Below are 23,428 nucleotides of genomic sequence, written 5' to 3' on the forward strand. Positions count from 1 at the left end.
TGTATTGATTGTTTTGAATGGTAAGGGAATTGTCTATTTCTGTATTGATTGTTCTCTTCTTTTGAATATTTATTGTTTCTTTCTCAGCCCATGAGACACAGAAAGAAGAATGCAGTCGGGATCAGCCCATCAAGACCACTTGTGTGTGCAGTCCTTGGTAAGCAGTGAAGACAAATGGTTGCTTTTTTCCCTTCAGAGTTTCACATATTCATTTATGTGGTCAAAAACATGTCAGAAATTCAACCTTGCCATCGCCTAATGCAATTCATCTATGAACTAATGTCATTTGTTTTATCAGAGACTGCATTTTTATAATAGTTTACAATGACAGTCTGCACAAAGTTGATGTTAAATTGGCCATATTTAAGAATAAATACAAAAATGTCACACATGGAGTCTGTGTCTGAAAATTTGCATTTGGACAAAGTATGCCGAATGTAGAATTGCCCACATGTATAGCGTGCTTTCCTCTTTAGAAATGAAGCTGGCATGTTGTAGTTTGGTTACTAGACTTCTATAAGCTTGGAGTGACACAGTTTCTTTTGAAAGTCAGTGACCTATATCATGCATATGGATGGCATAGGTGTAAGTCACAGGTTAAGCCTGATTTATGGTCGACACGGAGACCACTGTTCTTTTTGCCATTGGAAGTCATATGTTGACGGGTAACGCTACCACTCAACCATATCTCATCTGTTTTAATGCCCATCAACACTTTTCTTTGCTACACTACGTTCATTTATCTGATGTCTAGTTTAATATGCTTTTATTGATTTTTCTTAATATTGATCACTACTTGTTGTTGCTAATTCACACATTATTGACAAGCATCTCATGAGGTTATTTGGATCAGCTGTCAGCCTCTGCCCCTCTTCTTTCCAGATCTCATGGTTGAATTCATTGTGACTCATATGATGAAGGATTTCCCCATGGATCTGTACATGTAAGACTCCTGACTCCATCCCCATGCATCATGGTCATCTGCATGTTTTATGTTTAAGTAACTGGATCTATTACCTAGAATCTAGCAGAAAGTTAATATGCATTAAGAGTAACTAGCCCATGTAAGGTGAATCCTACACAAAACACCTTTTTCAGGTCAGTAGAAAGTTGATCATATTCTAAAATGTATTTGTTAAGTAAATGTTTTGTGAGCTTGTGGTGCGAGTTCTTAATATGAGTTCAAGAATGTAACTGATTTTGCTTTAAATGATTTAGAAAAGAAAAATAGTTGTGTCTTCCACAATTGTTATGTTTTAGACATGATATTAAGGTATGACTGAATAAAACATGAATGTCTGCGTCTCCTTCTGCATTCAGGCATTGTGTACAGATCATACACAAACTTATTTGCTACCAGAAGAAGTGTCGGATCAGACTGCACTACACCTGGAGAGAGCTGTGGTCAGGTATGGGAATAGGCATTTCACCGTGACAGTGGTTGCTGGTGACGTAAACGTTTACACTCTCAGGACGGCACCAGAATGCTTGCATGCAAAGTGATATTGTATTGTAATACATTTAAATATATAAACTGCTCCTCTTATTTATGCATGTTGTTTTAACTTTGAATACTAAAAACAAGCAGGCAGTAGAATTCTGTTTGAATTATATAGTACCATTGACAGTGGACATTGGCTCAAGGGCCTTTACAGAACCCAAGGCCTGAACGTACCATAACTAGTATGTAAATGACCGTAAAGTATCAGTCAGAGGCTCACCCATGTGGGACGTTATTGCTTGCTTTATGTTTTGCCACTACATTTCTGTTCAATTAAAGCCCTGACTTGTCCATTTAAAAATGCTGAATTTCTTCTGCCTTAATCATTCTTTGGTAGACCAACTTATGTTATTTAAAGTTGTTGTATTTCTGACAGACTCTATTGACAGTCTCCTGCTTGTTTATTCATGGTGTCTTTAGCTCTCATCAACCTGCTGAAGTTCTTCCTGTCTAACGAGACAACCCTGTTGACTAAGCATAACATCTTCCACATGGCTCTACAGGTAGGAGAGTTTGCAGTGTTTGTGTGAGTTTAACTGTCCTTCATCCTGCTTTTCAAAATGGTATGATGCTCCATAATATGCTAGTGGTAATCGCACATTCATTAATACTCCAGGTTACGTTATGTACACCACAATTGCGTATACCGCTGCTTCATGTTCCATTGTTATTTTCCAGTTTTGCCATTGTTTCGTTGTTTCACTTTATTCTTTATTCTTTATTCTGTAGGTGCCCATTCTTATTTGAACTGAGGTCTTTTACAATTGGCCAGCCTGCTAAGATCTACCAGTCCAAACAGACAACCTAAGGTTTTAATATGCGCAAAGCACACAGACAATAATACAGCTATAATGCAGTATAGTTCTCTGGGTTGGAAATAAATATAATTCTCTATTTTATTCCCCTTTTTCACCAATGCCATCAAAGTGCTATTTCTGGGCCGGTGCTATTGCCGGTTCGGAGTTGTTTCAGCTTGGCAAACTTCTAAGAACCGGTCTGCTTTTCCTTGGGCTAGAGAGCTACCATAGAGCCACATCATTACATCACTGCTTTCCCTGAAACGGTAGCGCCAATCACAACAACAACAATGGCGGACTACATTGTCTGTTTACAAAATAATGTTGATGGCCAGCTGGCTGTTACTCAGCTAACATTACCCAAGCAAGCATAGCTACTGATTTCTCACATTTTACATTTACATTTAGCATACGCTTTTGTCCAAAGCGACGTACAAGGGAGAGAACAGTCAAGCTAAGAGCAATAAAAAACATGGTGTAACAATAAATACTACTTTACATGAGAATTAGGAAAAAAACGACCTAGAAAGGAAAAAGAAGTGCAGGAATTTAACTGCTGAAGTGCAAGTTAAGTGCTAGTCAGGTGCCAGTTAGGAAGGGAGGTGCTCTCTGAAGAGTTGGGTCTTCAAAAGCTTCTTGAAGGTAGAGAGGGACGCCCCTGCCCTGGTAGTACTAGGCAGTTCGTTCCACCAACGTGGAACTACAAATGAGAATAGTCTGGATTGCCGTGCTTGCACAGACGGCAGTGCCAAACGATGCTCACTAGACGAGCGCGGCGTCCTGGGTGTAAAATTTGCCCTTACAAGAGCATTTAGGTAGGTGGGAGCAGAACCAGCAAGCACTCTGTAGGCAAGCATAAGTGACTTGAACTTAATGCGAGCAGCTACGGGCAGCCAGTGGAGCTCAACAAACATCGAACAAATGTCACGAACATAATATTGATGTGAGAAATTAGTAGTTATGCTGGCTTGGGTATCAGTGTCACGTTTCTCACATTGATATAAGAAATCACAAAGTTTGAGTTGCTCTTGACGGTCACAGCAAGTAACCTGTGGCCAAGAACTGGTTCTTTGGCTGTCGAAACGCGAAGAACTGGTTTGAGATAAGGCACCGAACGAGCCCTTGAACTGCCTGGGTGGAAAAGAGGTAATAGAGTAGGACCAGTGGCACTAGGAGGAGGCTATAGTCTAGGGCAAGAGTCTTAGATAAGATAAGCCACCCATGGTCATCTGTTATTGTGAATCTGTACTTAGATAAGATAAGCCACCCATGGTCATCTGTTATTGTGAATCTGTACTTCTTTTATTGTGAATCTGTACTGTCATCTGTGGGGGAAAAGCAGACTAACACAAACAGTTTGATCTGAAAGTGCTGTTAAGTTGACATCTTCTGTGGTTGGGATCATTTTGTTTCTGCAGCAACTCCTAGAAGTTAGTTTGAGAATCTCATTCTCCACAGCACGGTGGCAAACAGATAGAAGTTAGTTTGAGAATCTCATTCTCCACAGCACGGTGCCAAACAGATAGAAGTTAGTTTGAGAATCTCATTCTCCACAGCACGGTGCCAAACAGATAGAAGTTAGTTTGTGAATCTCATTCTCCACAGCACGGTGCCAAACAGATTACACAGATGGTGGCTAACAAGATCAATGGATCAGAGTCACATTGTTGCTCTGATTGCCTGAAGGTGTTGCAGGTCATGCCTGTGTAGTTGCATGGCAGCAGTTGTGGCCTCTTGTGCACTATTGCTTCCATAAGCATCTCACCATTTATGAGATGTGTAACCAGAGAATTAAAGTTTAGTCAATGTGGTGGCCTGAAGGATCACCAGCAATAGAAATCTAAAAGTATTAAAAGCATCTGACTTGTGACCCAACCAAGGATGTTGGAAAGTATTCCTTAACACAAAATGAAACATCTTTTCCTAAAACTGTTCACCCTAAATGAAATGGCAGTCTTGTAAAAAAAAATGACATCTTTTTCATGTATAAGTTGACTTTGATTTGGAGTATATCCTCTGCACCACCCTCCCATAGACTTCATAACTTTCTTATTGAGGGTAGATATTTTCAAACTCTGTTCTTCTCCAGCACAGGGTGGTAGTCCCCTGGCTTCCTCTCGGTCTCAGCACACCCTGTAAGGGTTCCTGTCCTGCCAGAACATCTAGTGCTCAGAGAGTTACTGCTGTTTGTTCCAGAGTACAATGTTGAAATGTCTTTGAATCTGAGGCGAAGTTTTGCATATGTTTACTTGCATCTCTATTTTAATCCCAGTTCTGTTCTACCATCCTTCCTCCTGTGTAGGTCGTGAACCTGTTTAACATGTTCATCACATACGGGGACACTTTCCTGCCGACCCCCAACAGCTATGATGAACTCTACTATGAGATAGTGAGAATGCACCAGGTGTTTGACAACCTTTACTGCATGGGTGAGTGACTTGTGTTGAGCTCTTGGTTGCTGTTGTAATGTATGTTCAGGTTGGTATTAACCATATTACTTCTCAGACAATTTAGCTTTTCTGTATTATGAAAATATTTAGCTCCAATGAGACCTGTCTTGAATCTCGCATGCTTCAGCATTCAAACATGTTTTATCAAATAAAGGGGTTTACGGTCCCCCTCTGAATGCTCAGTGTACATGACCTCTCTCACTGTTACTCATACCACATCAATAGGGACAGAAATATGACCATTTAAGTGTCCGTATGAAGGCAGTGGATGTAAGCTTGTATGCTAATTGCATATGGAAAACATCAAGCACAGAGTTGCAAGGGGACCACTTTTCAGTGTTGTTTTGGAAAGGTTTTATTTGGTTTTCTGAACCACGTGTCTGCAGTATGGTTTCTTCAGAGTACTCTGATGACATTGAAAATACCAACAGTAACTGTTACGAATTGGAGGTGATGTACAGAACTCAAATGCACGACTCAGAACTCAGTAGTGAATGTATGACAAAAGGTTTACTTGCAGGATACGGTACACAGGTAGGCAGTCAATCAGCAGGCAAACATAATCCAAAAGGGCGTAGGCAGGAGAATAGTCGAGGTACAATCCAAGGTCGGAAACACGAGTAAGCAAACAATACAAACTGGGCATAGGCAGGAGAATGGTCGAAGTATAGTCCAAGGTCGACAACACAAGAAAGGGAGACAAACTAAGAAACCGAACAAGGACAGACCAGACACCACAGACCTTACAGTGACAGCATTGAGGAAGAGGAACATAATACATTATTGTGGAAGAAATCACATGACACACACAAATGGTAGACTTCACTATTATGTCTGAATCTCTGCCCCCAGTCTTTCAATGTTTAAGAATGTGGAAGGGCGTAGGCTATGAGAGTGTTTTAAATTCATCTCTGCTTTTCATTTAAAAGATGCTTATTTTTAACATTTTGAATGGTGTAGGATAATCAGCTACCCTCAGCCATCAGTTTCAGGAACTTCTATTATCACAATTCTATTGCCCAATAGACACTGTAGCGGAATAAGATGGAGGGGATGGAGTCTAGTTGTTTGTGTGAATTTGATGTGAAAGGTCTTTCAAGGGAATATCTGTGTGTGTGTGTGTGTGTGTGTGTGTGTGTGTGTGTGTGTGTGTGTGTGATGTATTGTGTGTGTGTGTGTGTGTGTGTGTGTGTGTGTGTGATGTATTGTGTGTGTGTGTGTGTGATGTATTGTGTGTGTGTGTGTGTGTGTGTGTGATGTATTGTGTGTGTGTGTGTGTGTGTGTGTGTGTGTGATGTATTGTGTGTGTGTGTGTGTCTATAGTGAGAGGGTAAAAAGAGACATAGTGAGAGAATGTCATTAGGTATTCTAATAGATCGCCTTGTGTACGTATATGTAAATGTAAGTCATAATGGTGAAGCACAAAGGTCAAGGCCATCAACGTTGCAAGCAATCGTCGTACTATAGAGAGAGAAAAGAGAGAAGTTAGTAGACAGATTCAAAAGGACGTGTTACAAACATTGGAGAGATGGCAGGGGAAAAAGGACGGAGAAGTTTTAGGGCATGACACGAGAGGTCTTTGGTAGCCGAAGCTTATAGCAGCATAACCAAGGGATGACTAGAGTGTGCAGTGGAGTCCATATGTGTGTGTGTGTGTGTGTGTGTGTGTGTGTGTGTGTGTGTGTGTGTGTGGAGCATAACCAAGGGATGGTGCACGCTGGTCCTACACCATCAAGAGTGTGTGTGTGTGTGTGTGTGTGTGTGTGTGTGAGCTGACTGGACCAACTAAGAGAGGCAAAACAGCAATCAAGTCCTTTCCACCAGGGGCTGTGCAATGAGTGCTGGACCTCACACCATTCCCAACTATGGGGAGAAATAAAGAGGAGAGTTTTAAGTCTACACTCAAAAGTAGAGAGGGTGTCCGCTTCTCGGATAGAGGAAGAGGAAGGAAGATTATTCTATAGGAGGAAGAGGAAGGAAGATTATTCTATAGGAGGGGGGCTCGATAGCAAAAGGCTCTGCCTCCTACTGTCATTGTTGACACTTGGAATTATGAGTAGACCTGCATTTTGAGATCGAAGAGTTCTTGATGGGCCGTATGGGACAGGAAACCCCTAAGGCTGTCCAGAGATAGGCCATTCAGGGCTTTGTGTATAAGGAGTATTTTGAAGTTGATTCTAGTTTAGACAGGGAGCCAGTTGAGAGGCACGTACAGGAGAAAAGGGTTCATAATTTGTTCCTGAGTAAGTTTTTCCATTGCATTGCAGTAGTCAAGTCTTGAAGTGACAAATGCATGGATTAGCTTTTCTGCATCTTGGAAGAATAGGAACTTACTGACTTTGGCAGTGTTATGTATGTGAAAGAAGGATATATTTTAGATCTGTTTTATGTGAATGCTGAGAGAGATCCTGGTCAATAGTTCCATAACACATGGTTTGGATGTCACTGAGAGCCCATCGAGCGTAAGCTGGTGGCTGGATAGTGTGCCTCTTTAGGGTCTACAACCATAACCCCAGTTTTGTCTGAGTTCAGAAGAAAGCCATTTTGAATCATCAGAGTTTAACATCTTTAATTATTTTTTCTTATGGTTTTGTAAGTTGCCTTGGATAAAAGTGTCTGCTAAATACATATATAGGTATGTAAATATACACATATGTGTAAACATATAGCCAAAGACACTATATTAAATGAATTCTTAAAATGTCTTCCAGTGCTCAGGGTCTCCACCAATGCTGGACAGTGGAAGGAGCCTGCCAGCAAAGTCACTCATGCGCTCATCAACATACGGTCAGTGTTTCACTCATCATTTCCTATCTTTTTGATTTCTTCCTTTCTTAAAGTAACACTATGCAATCATTTGACACTTGTTGAGGTATGGTTTTATAGGCAACTTGTTTTGGTACCATCCTCAAATTCATGTTGATAGCATATGGTCATGTGAAGGACAGATAAACATTTGTGTCTTTCCCACTAGCCATCCAGGATATGCCCTATGTAGTTCTGTGTTTCCTGGCTGGAACACCTTGCAAAAATGGAAGAAAAGCTTTCACAGTTGTGCATCATCTCCCGGCCCTAATGGGGTACCCTAACGTGTCTGTAAAGCTAAGGGCTACATCATCCCCGGGCCCTAATGGGGTACCCTAACGTGTCTGTAAAGCTAAGGGCTACATCATCCCCGGGCCCTAATGGGGTACCCTAACGTGTCTGTAAAGCTAAGGGCTACATCATCCCCGGGCCCTAATGGGGTACCCTAACGTGTCTGTAAAGCTAAGGGCTACATCATCTCCGGGCCCTAATGGGGTACCCTAACGTGTCTGTAAAGGAGCGCCTGATGTTTTGAAATATCTATGGAAGCTCATGGTGATTGTATGGGGGGAAAAAAAGGAACAAGTCACCATAGGCCAAGTCCGACCTATCAGTCTTCTTAATGTGGAAGGAAAGATCTTCTTTAGTGAAAACCCATACTCCCATGTACTGTGAAAGAGGGCCTCTCTGGATCCTGGGTACAACATGTGGCAGTTGTTATATTGGGTAGGTTAGGTTGTTGGGTACGAGTACTTGCATGTGACAGTGAGATGATTGGCTGTTGTGGGAAGTCCCCAACCAATAGCACAAGGAATTTAACATCTTTTCCTGTATAACTAAAAAATATATATATTTTAAATGAAGGAAGGAAATGGCCAACTGTCCTTAAATATTGTCTGGATCGTGCTGATTAAATAAATACATAAAACTCACATCTATAAGACATCACATCTATAAGATTCTCATTAAAAAGACCTGAACTTCAAGGAAAAGATATGTTGTCCATCACCTTAAAACATTCTGTTAGAATTTTGATAGTTGAGTTATCACAACGCAGGTAACCTTACTGTGTTTCAATGGCATGTCATTCAGCCATTGAAACACAGTACTCTCTCTGTGTCAGTGTGACGGTGATGATATTTGCCTTTATGTGTTTTATCATTGTACATCTTAGCAACCTCCGAGATCACCCTGAGTAGCTGTCAATTAGACATTTTGTATATTTTCACATAAAGTACTAATGATAATGAATGTTTTTGTTTCAGGGCCATTATAAACCATTTCAGTCCGAAGATTGAGTCCTATGCTGCAGTGAACCACATCTCACAGCTTTCTGAGGACCAGGTAAGCATTATATATTTATATTAATATATAATAATAATATATATATATATATATATATATATATTATATATTACCTTGTTGATGTGGAAGGCTTTATTGTAAAACAAATATATTACCAGGACCACTGACAGACTGGACAGAATATAAACATTTTGTATGCCTGTTAAAAGTTGAGGACGGCATTTCAAACTAATTAGCTCTCCTTTTGTTCACTATGTTGTAGGGTTAGCGTGAGGGTATCTTATATTCTTTGTGAGAACTGAAGGCAGCAAGTAATCATTAGGGATGCACGATAATATCGGCACGACATCGGTATCTGCAGATAAAAGCTTAAAAACGTAATTATCGGCATCTGCAGATATGAAAAATTCTGCCGATGTACCTGGCCGATAAGGTGACGTTCAAATTATGCGCACGCGAAGCAAATGTTTTGGTTACTATGAGCGCCAACAACGTAATTCAACACGTCGGCTGTGTGGCAGTAGCTACTTCACAGTATCAGAGGATGTTGACATGCTATTTGTCAGGAAACTTTTCAGGAGATGGAAGAGGAGACGACAGCTTGGCCGTAACGTAGGTTGCATGCATAGATGCAGACCACCCGCGTGCAATGCTTTGCAACATTACCTGTTGCACGCTAATAGAAGTTAATAAGTTGCTAGTTAGCTAGACAACACTAGCTAGTTAGCTTGCATGCTACGTGACACCAGCGAAGTTGATGATCTCATTTGACGGGATGTGAAACGTTATGTCACGAGCCCACGCTATCTGTACATGGCTTACTTTTGCATATATGGAATTTATATAGCTAACTTGGCAATAAGGTTACATAGATTAGTCTAGAAATCCTAGAAGGGATGTTATTAAACTGTAAGTCAGTTAACCAACGTTAGCTTGCCAAGTTAGCCAAGTTGCATTTCCAGAGTGTAGTTGTTCAAGTTCAAGGAGGTACTGTTCAAGTATGAAAATTGTGACGTGAAAATATAAATAAATCTGCCATATTTGAAATCATTTCAATAGTTTTCATGAGTGAATGTCTATTTCTAAAATGATGCAAATCAAGTTATTAATGTCCCGTATCTACAGCAATACCCTATCATAATAACAGATTCATTCTAGTACAGGAGAGACTTCAATAATTAAAAAGCAGAGGTGTATATATCGGTATCGGCAATCGGCCAAAATGAGCTTGTAAATATCGGGATATCGGCTAAAATTCAATATCGTGCATCCCTAGTAATCATAGAACCAAAAGAACATGTGAGAGAGAACCCAACTGAGGTGGAGAGGTATCAGCTTTGTGCTCATCAGTACAGAACGTTTTTGGACCTATAGCACCAGCAGTCCTTTGATATTTGGTATTACATAACAGGCTTATTTGCCCTCTATCACCAGCAGTCCTTTGATATTTGGAAATGGTATTACATAACAGGCTTATTTGTCCTGCCTGCTGTCCTGATTCTTCTAATGAGAGAGACACATTTAGGAGGATGTTTTGTCAGTCAAAGGTTTCAGCCAGTGAAGGTTAATGAACAGTATAATGATGTGCCCTTTTTTGGTTGATTGGAGACCAGCTGTGCCGCTGCCTTCTAGACCACCTGTAAGGGTCTCACCGTGCATGTTGGTAGGGCAGAGACTTGCAGGAGTAGAGGCCAGCCGTATGTTCAGATGACAGTGTGAGGACAGCGAGGAAGAACGTTGCCATTTTGAACTTTAAATAGATCCAATTGAGGATACTGTTTATGACTAGTAAGTGTGATTTCTTTCTTATAAATGGTATGGTGACCAGCTTTGATAGTGGCCAGTGTTATGCTGTTGATTAGCCCATAGAAAGGCTAGGCTCATGTGACCGGTATACACAAGCTGAAGTTACGGCTAAGAGCTCTAGCCTACATGTTGCAGCCAGCAGTATCAGATCCAAGCCAGATCCAAACTCTTTAAAAATGTGAGGTAACATCTGTTCTCTCTATGGTACCATTATAGTAAACCCCATATGTATGTACCATCTAAAAATATATATATATTTTTTTATTTTTTTTTATTTTTTTAAATGCCTTTATTTGGATAGGACATGAAGTTATGACAGGAAGCGAGGCGGAGAAGAGGTGGGGAGAGGATTGGGAATTACATCAGGCCAGACTTGGCCTACCATTTTATGGGAGCGATGAGGGACAGGTGGGGCTTGAATAGCCCCCCTTGTTCAAAGTGGGGAATGAGAAAAAGTTTGAGAACCACTGCGGTAGTTGAAGATGGAGAGAGCTGAGGGATTGTTGGGCGGAAAGTCTCTGTTTAAGAGCCAAAATGACGGAACAATCGACAAAACTAAAGTTGTATGTAGCATTTGTCAAGCTGAATTTAGCTATCACAGAAGCAGCTCGTCTTGAAGTTATCACCTTAATGCAAATCACCTGACAGAAAGCAGTCCCAGGTTAGATGATCGCCAACCCACACTCCATGACTTCTCTAGGAAAATAACTAGACAAGTCCGTGAAAAGGTTGCCATTTGGGTTGCCGGTGACTGTCGGCCCATCAACATAGTTGAGGACAGTGGGCTGATTGAGGTGATTCGAATTGCTTCAGGGGAAATTCTTACGATTTACCGTCGAGAGGCACCATTGTGTTTAAAAAAAAAATACAATTAAACAACAGTGTCTAAAATACACGCTGTATGAAGTGATTACTCGTTAATTTATAAGATTTAGTCTTAAGAAGAAAAAAAACTTTTAATCGCGATTAGTTAATTTCAAAATGTGCGATTAATTAGTTAATTTTTTTTATCTATTGACAGCCCTAGTATTTTGTGATGGATGCCAGATCTTGATGCAATATTCCTAACTATAGAATGTACTAAAGATTCATGTTTTTAGTCTAGACTTCTCAGATGGAGATATGAAGATGATTCCGCAAGAGAGGGGCTCAGTAGCAAAAGGCTCGGCCTCTTATAGTGCTTTTTGATACTCTTGGAATTACAAGACCCGCACTCTGGGAATGAAGAGGTCTTGGTTGGCTATAGACAATTCATTCCTTGAGGTAATTTGGAGCTTTGTATATGAGGAGCACTTTGAAATCAGTTCTGCTTTTGATAGGGAGCCGGAGAGGTGAGATGTTCGTGTGCGAGCAGCAGTGATTAGTACCAGAAGCTCTTTAATGAGTTTTTGCTACATCTGGACAGGAGAGCATTACAGTCGTCTAGTCTAGTAGTCTTCGTTTTTCTGCATCTTGGAGGGATAGGACTGTCAATATTGCATAGATGAAAAAAATGATCTTTTTTATATGTGAGTCACAACTGGGGATGTGACCGACTAAACAGTCTCTCTTATTTTCAATGGAATCAGAGTTTCTCTTTGATAACTACCTTTGTCACCCAAAGGTGAAATGCAGGAAAGTATGTCGTATATCACTGAATGGTGTTGCATTTTCATAGTGCACCTGGGTTATTCCATGTGAAATCAACTGATGCTTCACGCTTCATCCTCAGATTTGCCTTATTCACTGATAGTATGTGCCCAAACATAAAGTACCTGGACTGCTTGCACACCAAAAATTAGGCCTGCATCTCAAGTAGTAACATAGTGTGAAGTAGTTAGATAACATAACATAGTGTGAAGGAGTTAGATAACATCGTGTGAAGGAGTTAGATAACATCGTGTGAAGTAGTTAGATAACATCGTGTGAAGGAGTTAGATAACATTGTGTGAAGTAGTTAGATAACATCGTGTGAAGTAGTTAGATAACATAGTGTGAAGTAGTCAAAACAGCTCACAGTCACTTTTCTGACATAGGGGGAGTGTACTCTAAGGCAATGTGGAGGTATAGTTTTGCGGTTTTAGAGATGTAGAGGCACACAAACACATAAGTGCATAAAGAAAATATGAAGGGGTCCAGCGGGAAGGTTTTCCTAAATTGGCTCATTTGACGTGGACTGACCCTCCTGCCTTACATGTTTTCTCCCCACAGGTACTGGAGGTAGTTCGTTCCAATTATGACACACTCACCCTAAAACTACAAGATGGACTCGACCAGTTTGAGCGCTATTCAGAGCAGCCTAAGGAGGCGGCCTTCTTCAAAGAGCTGGTGAGTCTACTGTGCTCTTATTTCCGTGCTGAAATTCCAAGACTATAAAGTAAAGGCAGTGTTCTATTGACATGGACATCTTTTTACCAACAAGGGCTGTGAAATAAACTTAAATGAAACACTTTCACATCATTAGCTTCCAATCATGTGATCATATACATGCAGATTTGTTGTTGTTGTAAAACTCTTCTGTCAAGTAGACTTGAGTAATGACAGCAGATGGAAGACGAATGTAGGGGAAGTACCCAGTCAGTATCACAGACAGCATTTGCTCTGAAAAATGATTGTCAAAAATGTTCTAGGCCTTATGTTTTTTTTTTAAAACACTTTTAGCGGAGACAAATAATGAAAAAGAAGAATGAGAACAAAAACAAAAGGGTTCCAGCAGCTTTGACAGAAATGGCTGATCTGCGAGTGTACTGCCCAGAGAGATCAGGATATTTTTTTTACCAATACGTGGTTGCGCCACCTGACTTTTATTGCTACAGAAACTGTTGAAAATGAATCTTAGCCCTTTAAAAATGATTTCACACATAACACTGAAACAAGGTAATCTCATTTTGAATGGTGTTTGAATGATTTTTCGTGATCTTAAACTGTTGAATTTGCCTTTCTTTTGACTCTTGTTCTCTTCCTCTTCCTCGTCTGGGCAGGTGCGGTCCATCAGCCTGAATGTGAGGAAGAACGTCTCTCTCAACACTCTCAGCCAGGATCTTCTGCTCAAGGAGTTCTCCTCTATATCCTGAGACCCGCGACGCACAGAGACAATGAATCAAATGGAAAGTGAAGAATAGTGACCAAAAGTACAATGTATTTTACAGCACAAACATCTCCCCCTTACCACTGCACATCTGCTATTAGATAAATAAAACATCTTCATCCTCACTCTTGCCTTCTTGGTAAAACCCTTTGGTGAAGTACACACACAGTCTTTGATGCTCCTTACTATTACGGGATGGGAGTTTTGGTTACCAGATACCAGAGGAATGGGCATATGCTTTCAACGGTTCAACTATGCTATTATGATTATGGATTTGGCAGAAGCTTTGAAGGAACCAGCATTTAAGATTTAGAGTTAATAATGATATGCCATAGTCAATAATTCAATGTATCTTATATATAGTTGTAATTGTTACTTTTATATGGATTTTGGCTAGAATGTAACCATTTCTGGGTGAATATACTTATGATGAGTCGACCGGAGTGAGGAGTGAGGTGTGACAAGGGGTCAAATCAAAGTGCCTTGTCTCCAAGGCCTCGTGAATGTAGAATGTAGACACCCCTGGTTCTCAGAGAGCAGTTAACATGGAGCATTCAATGGAGAAATCAGATATGGCTTAGGACCTTAGGTGAAGCTCTGTGAGTGAGCGGAACTCAGGCTCTGTCTCACACACACACACACACACACACACACACACACACACACACACACACACACACACACACACACACACACACACACACACACACACACGTCTTAGGTGAAGCTCTGTGAGTGAGCGGAACTCGGGCTCTGTCACACACACACACACACACACACACACACACACACATACACACACACATGTCTTAGGTGAAGCTCTGTGAGTGAGTGGGACTCAGGCTCTGTCACACACACACACACACACACACACACACACACACACATACACACACACACGTCTTAGGTGAAGCTCTGTGAGTGAGTGGAACTCAGGCTCTGACACACACACACACACACACACACACACACATACACACACACACGTCTTAGGTGAAGCTCTGTGAGTGAGTGGAACTCAGGCTCTGACACACACACACACACACACACACACACACACACACACACACACAGTGGGACTCAGGCTCTGTCTCACAATGGTGGCCACCGTTGTTCAAGATTAAAACCTTTTTCATGATTGAGCAAATCCAAGACTGGGTCTCATAATATATGGTATAAAATGAATTACTGTTAGCTTTTATCCTAAAAGTGGCAAAATGAATATACAGTAGAGCACCTTAAAAACAGTAATACAATTAGCCTTTCAGTTTGTCTTAAGCACGAACAATATATCATAACAGTGAAAACGTAGTCACAAGTGAAGAACTTTAATAGAGTGTGGGGGGGGGCATATGTTACACATGGGGGGGGGGGGGGCTTTATTAGAGTATGTGTGGGGGGGGGGCATATGTTGCACATGGGGGAACTTTAATAGAGTGTGTGTGGGGGGGCGGGGGGGGTGGGCATATGTTACACATGGGGGGAACTTTAATAGAGTGTGGGGGGCGGGGGGGGGGGGCATATGTTACACATGGGGGGGGGGGGGGGGCTTTATTAGAGTGTGTGTGGGGGGGGGGCATATGTTGCACATGGGGGAACTTTAATAGAGTGTGTGTGGGGGCCGGGGGGGGGTGGGCATATGTTACACATGGGGGGAACTTTAATAGAGTGTGGGGGGCGGGGCGGGGGGGGGGCATATGTTACACATGGGGGAACTTGTCCCACACAGAGGGTAAGTTGTCACATCGGGTTATCAAACAACTAAGAACTCAAGAACTGAAGCCAGCTGTTTGAAAATAGTTAACTTTCTTCCCTTTTGCACTCGGGTTAGGGTTTTCTTTCTTTGCCCCCACAGGAGGGGTTTTCAAATGTAATGTGCCCTACTGATGTGCCCAGTGATGTGCCCTCTTAGTGATGTGATGTGCCCTCTTAGTGATGTGATGTGCCCTCCCAGTTGCAACACCAATTTGGGCTAATATTTTGAGGTATGAGTAAGAGACATTGATGTGAAGGACGCTGAGCAGATATCTTCCAGTCTTTCATTTTGGGTCAGTCCTGTGGCCTTTATGGCTGTGTTAGCATACCCTTGTTAAAATACCTGGCACAAAGGGCATCATATGGCAGATACTGCCCATCCTGGGGTTGGCAGCTGTAACATAGTGGGCATAAATGCTGTGTAAATTTAGCCAAAGAACCTTAACATTTTGGTGTTAGGTTTGGTGTAGACTGCTGGGACTACGCTCCTGGTTTGCCTCATGGTTGTATGGGCAGAAAGAGTATCGCAAGTCATCTTTGAATTACTCTGAACTGTAGTAATGATACTAAGACCAGTGCTGATGGTGATGTTCCTCTTGAAACCGAAGCTTAGAAGCACTTCCCATCTGTGCTCTGTGTCATGGCTGGCATCGTTTTACATTTACATTTACATTTAGTCATTTAGCAGACGCTTTTGTCCAAAGCGACGTACAAGGGAGAGAATATTCAAGCTAATGTGTTTTGGTGAAATGACGTCACCCGTGTTGTTCAAAGCCTCGTTTAACCACTACTCAAGAAAAGGTAACATTTTGGCACAACGCTTTAACTTGCTTTCGAATGTGTTGATTGAGATGGAGCCAGCAACGTGTAGAGAACTCTCATTAGATTTCTCTACCTTGTAGGCTATAGTTTCAGAAGCATAATATTTCATGTTGTCACAGATCATTTTGCAATGTTTTCCACCTTTTTCCAGAATCTTCAGTGTAAAAATGGCTTACACTACCCAGATAAACCTTCAACGATCAGAATATATATTATATATTACATTATGTTATGTTATGTTATATTGGCATTGCCAAAGTCCTTGCAGTTCTCCTCTATATCCTGAGACCCACGAAGCACAGAGACAATGAATCAAATGGAAAGTGAAGAATAGTGACCAAAAGTACAATGTATTTTACAGCACAAACATCTCCCCCTTACCACTGCACATCTGCTATTAGATAAATAAAACATCTTCATCCTCACTCTTGCCTTCTTGGTGAAACCCTTTGGTGAAGTACACACACAGTCTTTGATGCTCCTTACTATTACAGGATGGGAGTTTTGGATACCGTGTAGAGAACTCTCAACATTACTATGAAAAGACTAATACCCAGATCATACGTGAACAGTTTCAGAAAATAACACAAATACTTAATTAATTTGACGTGACTTCCATGTGTATGCATGTTAATGCATCAGGTATTTGCTAACCAACTGGTTACAGCACATCTCAACGAGAATTTTTCTCATATTGTATTGCCATTGACCAGCAGGTGTCCCTAAAGTGCATTTAAAGCCTCGAGAAATGAACACATTTGAGTGGAAAGCTTCAAGGCTTCATGAAGTTTAATCTTACCATCACTAAGTGCTGATAAGTTAACTCCCTGTTATGAAATGTGTGGTCAACAAAGGATGCATCCAACATCCGACATCCTATTCGAATTGTTGTTTTCAGATTTTCAAAGGTTTTAATAAACTTGACCAACAAACCTTTAAAAAAAACGTTGGCCTTAATCATCACTGAAGGCCAAATAAATTGCAAACAATCTAGGAGTCACCTTGGCTGGTTGGAGACATGGAAAACCCAACGTAGTACGATCTTTAAGATGGAAGAATGTCCTGCTCTGCAACATTTCAAAAGTACACAACATACAATCAGTGGCTGAACGTGCAAACCAGGCTGGATTGGGCATCTGTCTTACCTACAGAAATGTGCTTATAAACCCTACAACAAGTTCAAAATATAGCTGCCAGCATTGTGCTAGAAGCAAGGACAACACACACATCTATAAATCCCTTTGCAGCCTTCCTGGAACTATCTGAACTTTGCAGATTTTACGGATACAATGACAGATCCCCCTGGATCAACCTGTGAATTATGCCTGGCATCCAACTCAGATGCTGATTCGTGTTCTAGGCATAAAACTAGAGACATCAAGCCCTGGCAGACCATCTGAAAGCCACAGTGCTGTATTTTCAAACCAGCACAAACCTTGTCCTGTTTTACCGTGTGCAAAGATCTGGTGCTAAGGTTAAGGTATTTAGCAGAAGCTTTTGTACAAAGCGATTTACAAAACATTAGAGAAAAATATGAATTTAAAATACAAATTTCAAGTTGGTCATCATTTAAGTTTCGTGCAGCTTTAGTTTGGGTCAATAAAGATGAACCAAGTTGGATGTTAGTATTTTGTGGGATAGCTGGATTGGCTGGGAATACGGTTATATAATAAGATCAGTTTATGAAAGATTGAGCTGAGTGTCATCTGCATAACAGTAATAGGAGAACCAAATGGGAACAGATGACCCCACCAAAGGAAGTGTGTGTGTGTGTGTGTGTGTGTCTGAGTGTGTGTGTGTGTGTGTGTGTGTGTGTGTGTCTGTGTGTGTGTGTCTCTGAGTGTGTGTGTGTGAGTGTGTCTGTGTGTGTCTGTGTGTAGATAGAAAGAAAGTACCAATCCCTGGGGGACACCAGTAGTGAGGTCATGAGATTTTGAAACTGGTCCCTGCCAAGAAACACTGAATGAATGTCCACTGAGGTACGATACAAACCAATTGTGTGCTTTCCTCGAAATTCCCAGTTTGAACAGCATAGAGAGGAGGGTGTCAGGGTTCATTATATCAAAGGCTGCTAACAAGTAGAATGATGGTTGAACAAGAGCTTTTGCACCTCTCTATACTTTAGTCACAGATAAAAGCCGTTTCAGTTCAATGACCACTCTTAAAACCAGACTTTGCATCTAGCAAATTATTCTGAAACAGGAAATCAGAAATTAGCTTGAGGACAACCTTTTCAAGAATCTTTGACAAAAAGGGAAGAATGGAGACAGGTCTTTAATTCTTCACATCAGATGGGTGAAGTGAAAGTTCCATAAGCAGCAGTAACCAGAGCCTGTTTGAATGATGCAGAAAGTTTCCCAAACTGAGTGAAGCATTGACTTGATGCGTGATGGCAGGTAATATTGTAGGCAAGAGAGACTGAAGGGTGGTTGGAGTGGGGTCCAGAGGACATGGCGTAGGACAACTATGTTGAAGAAGCATTCAGACTTGTTACTGAGGGGGGAGATTGAGGGGGGAGAATGAGTTCAATGATGCTCCATATCCAGACGAGGTCAAACCTGTTTAGGGGGATCAGAGAATTGGGCACTAATGGAAGCAACTTCTTCAGTACAGAAAGTTGCAAAGTCATCAGCGGAGATGGAGGTAACTGATGGCAGAAGTGGAGGTTTAAGGACATTCTTGACAGTAGAAAATAGTTTCTTACTGTCTGTGTCATTGTCAACCTTTTCTTGGTAAAATACCTTTTTAGAACCTGTGACTGAGGAAGAAAAGGCTGATTACAGAGCCTGCTTGTTACCAATCTCATTGGCATCTATGGCTTTACACCATTTTCTCTCAGCAGCTCTAAGTTCCTTACATACTTTACAAATATTACCAGTGAGCCAAGGGTGACGGGGTTTTGTTCAAGCAGGTCTTGTAGATAGTAGACATACGTTATCCAGACAATAACTCAGTGTAGAGCAAAGAGTGTCTGTAGCATCATAAACCTCTAGTGACGAGAATGAACCCGGAGTAGGTAGATTAGATGCAACCAGAGAGGAGAACTCATTGCTTGAGAGACCTCTGAGGTTCTGATGAAACAAGCCATGGGAGGAGGATGCTCCAAGGAAGAGGCTCATCTGTGGAACTGCCTCGCCCATGTCCTCGCCCGCGTCCTGCCCTGTGTCCTCCCCTGTGTCCTCGCCCGTGTCCTCCCCGCGTCCTCCCCCGCGTCCTTGCTCGGTGTCTTCACACAAGTTGGTCTTCACACAAGGAGGGTTTCACACAAGGGATGACGCTTCAGTGCAGAAATGCTTTTTAAAAGAAACCTAATCGATCGTGGCTGAAAACCAACCCCTCGTAAAAACCTTACAAAAATGCCAGGCTGTGTGACATTAAGCAGGCAGCCGTAATAAACAGTTCATATTAATTAGCCCAAGTTAAAGCAAAAACAACTCCCAAAGTTACTAACTAAGACCGCAACTAGCTGAGGCAACAACTGTATAACTATGAGTGGCTAGCCTAACCGAAGCAAACAGTAGACCTAACCACACAGTGCTCCACAACAACAACAAACTACAGTCATGGACAAACATATTGGCACCCCTGCACTTCTGTCAGATAATGCACCACTTCTCCCAGAAAATTGTTGCAATTACAAATGCTTTGGTATTCACATGTTGATTTCTATTTTTTGCATTGGAACAACTCAAAAAAGCAGACAAGAAAAGCCAAATTTGACATGATTCCACACAAATCTCCAAAAGTGGACCGGACAAAATTATTGGCACCCTTTCAAAATTGTAAGAAATAATTGTAATTCAAGCATGTAATGCTCCTTTAATTTGTATTTAAACTCACCTGTGGCAAGTCACGGATGCTGGTAACATATAAATCATTTGCATCCAGTTAAAATGGAGCAAAGTTGACTCAACCTTTGTGTTGTGGGTCTGTGTATACCACACTGAGCATGGACAAAAGAAAGAAAGAGCAAAGAATTGTCTGGGGGTTTGAGAACCAAAATTGTAGAAAAGCACGGAGAATCTCAAGGCTACAAATCCATCGTCGGAGATCCTAATGTTCCTGTGTCCACTGTGCGCAGTGTCATCAAGAAGTTTACAGCCCATGGCATTGTCACTAACCTCCCTGGATGTGGAAGGAAGAGAAAAATTGATGACAGAATGCAACAAAGGATTGTTCGAATGGTGGATAAAAAACCTAGAACAACTCCAAAACAAATTCAAGCTGCCCTGAAGACACAGGGTACAACAGTGTCAGCTCGCACTATCCGTCGCCATTTGAATGAAATGGGACGCTATGGTAGGAGACCTAGGAGGTCCCCACTGCTGACACAGAGACATAAAAAAGCCAGACTGGAGTTTGCCAAAACCTTCCTGGGGAAGCCAAAATCATTCTGAGAGAACGTCCTGTGGACAGATGAGACCAAAGTAGAGCTTTTTGGTAAAGCAGTTTACAGAAAACGAAATGAGGCCTTCAAAGAAAAGAACACGGTCCCTACAGTCAAACATGGTGGAGGTGGACCAATGTTTTTGGGTTGCTTTGCTGCTTCTGGAACCCAATGCCTTGACTGTGTGCATGGCATCATGAAATCTGAGGACTACCAAAGAATTTTTGGGCGCAATGTAGGGCCCAGTGTCAGAAGCTGGGTCTCCGTCAGTGGTCATGGGTCTTCCAGCAGGACAATGACCCATAGCACACTTCAAAAAGCACCCAGAAATGGTTAAGACAAAGCTCTGGAGAGTTCTGAAGTGGCCGAGATGAGTCCAGATCTTAATCCCATAGCACACCTGTGGCATGATCTCAAAACAGCAGTTGAGAGAAGGCACCCTTCAAATGTGAGAGACCTGGAGCAGTTGGAAAAAGAAGAGTGGTCCAAAATTCCAGTAAAGAGTTGTAAGACATTCATGGTTACAGGAAGCGATTGATTTCAGTTATTTTTTCCAAAAGGTGTGCTACCAAATATTAAGTGAGGGTGCCAATAATTTTGTCCAGTCCATTTTTGGAGTTTTGTGTGGAATCAAGTCAGATTTGGCATTTTTTCAGATTTTTTGTGTTGTTCCAATGCAAACAAAAGAAATACACATGTGAATACCAAAGCATTTGTCATTGCAACAATTTTCTGGGAGAAATTGTGCATTATCTAAAGGAAGTGCAGGGGTGCCAATATTTTTGTCCATGACTGTACTTCTTGAAGCTAAACATGCTAGCTTTCCTTTCACCTCAACAAAAGATAAATCATTCATCCATTTATCTTGACAAACTTCCTTTTCTTTGCAGTAGCCATGTTCAGCTAACCTAGTTCTGTGCATTCACATGATAACGCAACAGGGGGGGGGGGGGGGGGGGGGGGGGATCTAGAAAATCTACAATCCACTATGAAATTTTTGAAGACAGATCTTTTTTAAACATTATTTTCCTTTAATTTTAGATTTAGATAATGTTAGACCATTCAAAAAATCAAGAAATGTAATTCAGAATGGACTTGTTGGCCGGTGCCTAACATCCCTGGCGTTCCTACCACTGTTTTACCAAAACAATCAAATATGTACATTTACATTTAATGACTTTAATTATTTATTTCTGTCCTAAATCCAGTTAGTTATTCTATACTGCTGTGATCACCTAGTGTTCAATATGCATTTTCATTTTGAACTTTATTTCAGTCTATTACATTTTGTTTTACCACTGTGCTATTATCTTTTTCTTTGTACATCATGTTGTTAAAGCATATTAAACACCATGTCAACCAAGTGCTGTTACATACTTATAATTGTGTTGCAATGTACATAATCATATAGTTATAATGTATCAAGGTATCAATGTAAGCGTTAGCAAATGAATTCAGTTAATAAAACAGTTTAGTTTATATGTATATTTGTAGTGCTTCCTTTTAGTGCTTTGACCTTGATAGTTAATGGGATTACTACTTCACTTTTTGAATGATGCTCAATGTTATAACTTTTTACGGCAGTGAAATTTCTTCGAGCATTGTTTTCAAATCTTTGTGTCTGGTCAAAATTTCTAAAAATAAAGTGGATTTGTTAAGTTAAATAAACATGACTGATTTAATTTAATTGAACAGAAACTGTCAAGCAGATGGGTCCCCCCTTTGCTATGGTTGTTTGGGTTTTTGCTATGGTGCTGCTTTGGTGGCCAAAGGGGGGACTAGGATTTTGCTCTGGTAATTGAAGTGGTTGCTAGGGTGTTGATAGGTTAGTAAGGTTAGTTGCTATGGTGGATTCTGAGGTATTGCTATGATGTTTGCTATGGTATGGCTATGGAACTTATAGTGCTTTAGTGGTTGCTAAAGTGTTCTTATTGTAGCACGTAAAGTGCGCAGTGACTTTTATTTTGAAACAGTGATTGGGACGAAGACTAAGAGAAAAAGATGAAACTGACTTTTGGAGGGGAGATATACAGGGTTAGGGTTAGGGTTAGAGATAGGTTATGAGATATACAGGGTTAGGGTTAGGGTTAGTCACAGATATATACAGATATACAGGGTTAGGGTTAGATACAGATATATACAGATATACAGGGTTAGGGTTAGGGTTAGATACAGATATATACATATATACAGGGTTAGGGTTAGGGTTAGAGATAGGTTATGAGATATACAGGGTTAGGGTTAGGGTTAGATACAGATATATACATATATACAGGGTTAGGATTAGATACAGATATATACAGATATATATACATTGGAGGAAGCTAGCCACTAGGTTTGGCCGTTCTGTAGTCAGGATGTGGTGTGCAGGTCTGTAGTTAGGATGTGGTGTGCAGCCCGTTGAAGTGCTCAATAAACTGTCAAGCTTATGAATTCAACTAAGTTCTGTGTCAGGTGTATGTTGGATATCCCCCAGATATTTGAACTATTCCACTGGTAGCAGCAGTGGTGACCTTTTTAGCTATTCTGACCTTTTTCTCTTTTTATACCACGTTACATTGGGCTGGCTTAGGCTGGTTACATTGGGCTGGTTTAGGCTGGTTCCATTGGGCTGGCTTAGGCTGGTTACATTGTTTTGTGTTCCTTCTCCACTGACGTGTAACTCCAAATAACTATGCCTCAGTCAAAGCTAGCCTGACTACAGTTTTGAACAGACTGCCCTTCACAGCCACG

The 23,428-nt window shown here is 41.1% G+C and overlaps 1 protein-coding gene across 3 annotated transcripts in view; it reads left to right on the forward strand.

Annotated features, from left to right (window-relative positions):
* armh3 (armadillo like helical domain containing 3) overlaps nucleotides 1–16,733 on the forward strand; it is a 39,229-nt gene extending 22,496 nt beyond the window's left edge. For 2 of the 3 annotated variants that reach the window (XM_042708812.1, XM_031574916.1), the window contains 9 exons: nucleotides 88–157; nucleotides 883–943; nucleotides 1,321–1,409; nucleotides 1,922–2,004; nucleotides 4,601–4,727; nucleotides 7,460–7,535; nucleotides 8,819–8,897; nucleotides 12,855–12,971; nucleotides 13,625–13,856. In XM_042708812.1, coding sequence (XP_042564746.1) covers nucleotides 88–157; nucleotides 883–943; nucleotides 1,321–1,409; nucleotides 1,922–2,004; nucleotides 4,601–4,727; nucleotides 7,460–7,535; nucleotides 8,819–8,897; nucleotides 12,855–12,971; nucleotides 13,625–13,717 — 795 coding nt within the window. In that variant the 3' untranslated portion in view covers nucleotides 13,718–13,856. Of the gene's footprint in view, nucleotides 1–87; nucleotides 158–882; nucleotides 944–1,320; nucleotides 1,410–1,921; nucleotides 2,005–4,600; nucleotides 4,728–7,459; nucleotides 7,536–8,818; nucleotides 8,898–12,854; nucleotides 12,972–13,624; nucleotides 13,857–16,624 lie in introns of those variants that run through there. The other variant, XM_031574915.2, reaches the window with a different exon arrangement.
* Nucleotides 16,734–23,428: the final 6,695 nt, after the last annotated feature.

This window comes from Clupea harengus, chromosome 10 (assembly GCF_900700415.2).
Source record: "Clupea harengus chromosome 10, Ch_v2.0.2, whole genome shotgun sequence".
In the NCBI taxonomy this organism is placed as follows: Eukaryota; Metazoa; Chordata; class Actinopteri; order Clupeiformes; family Clupeidae; genus Clupea; species Clupea harengus.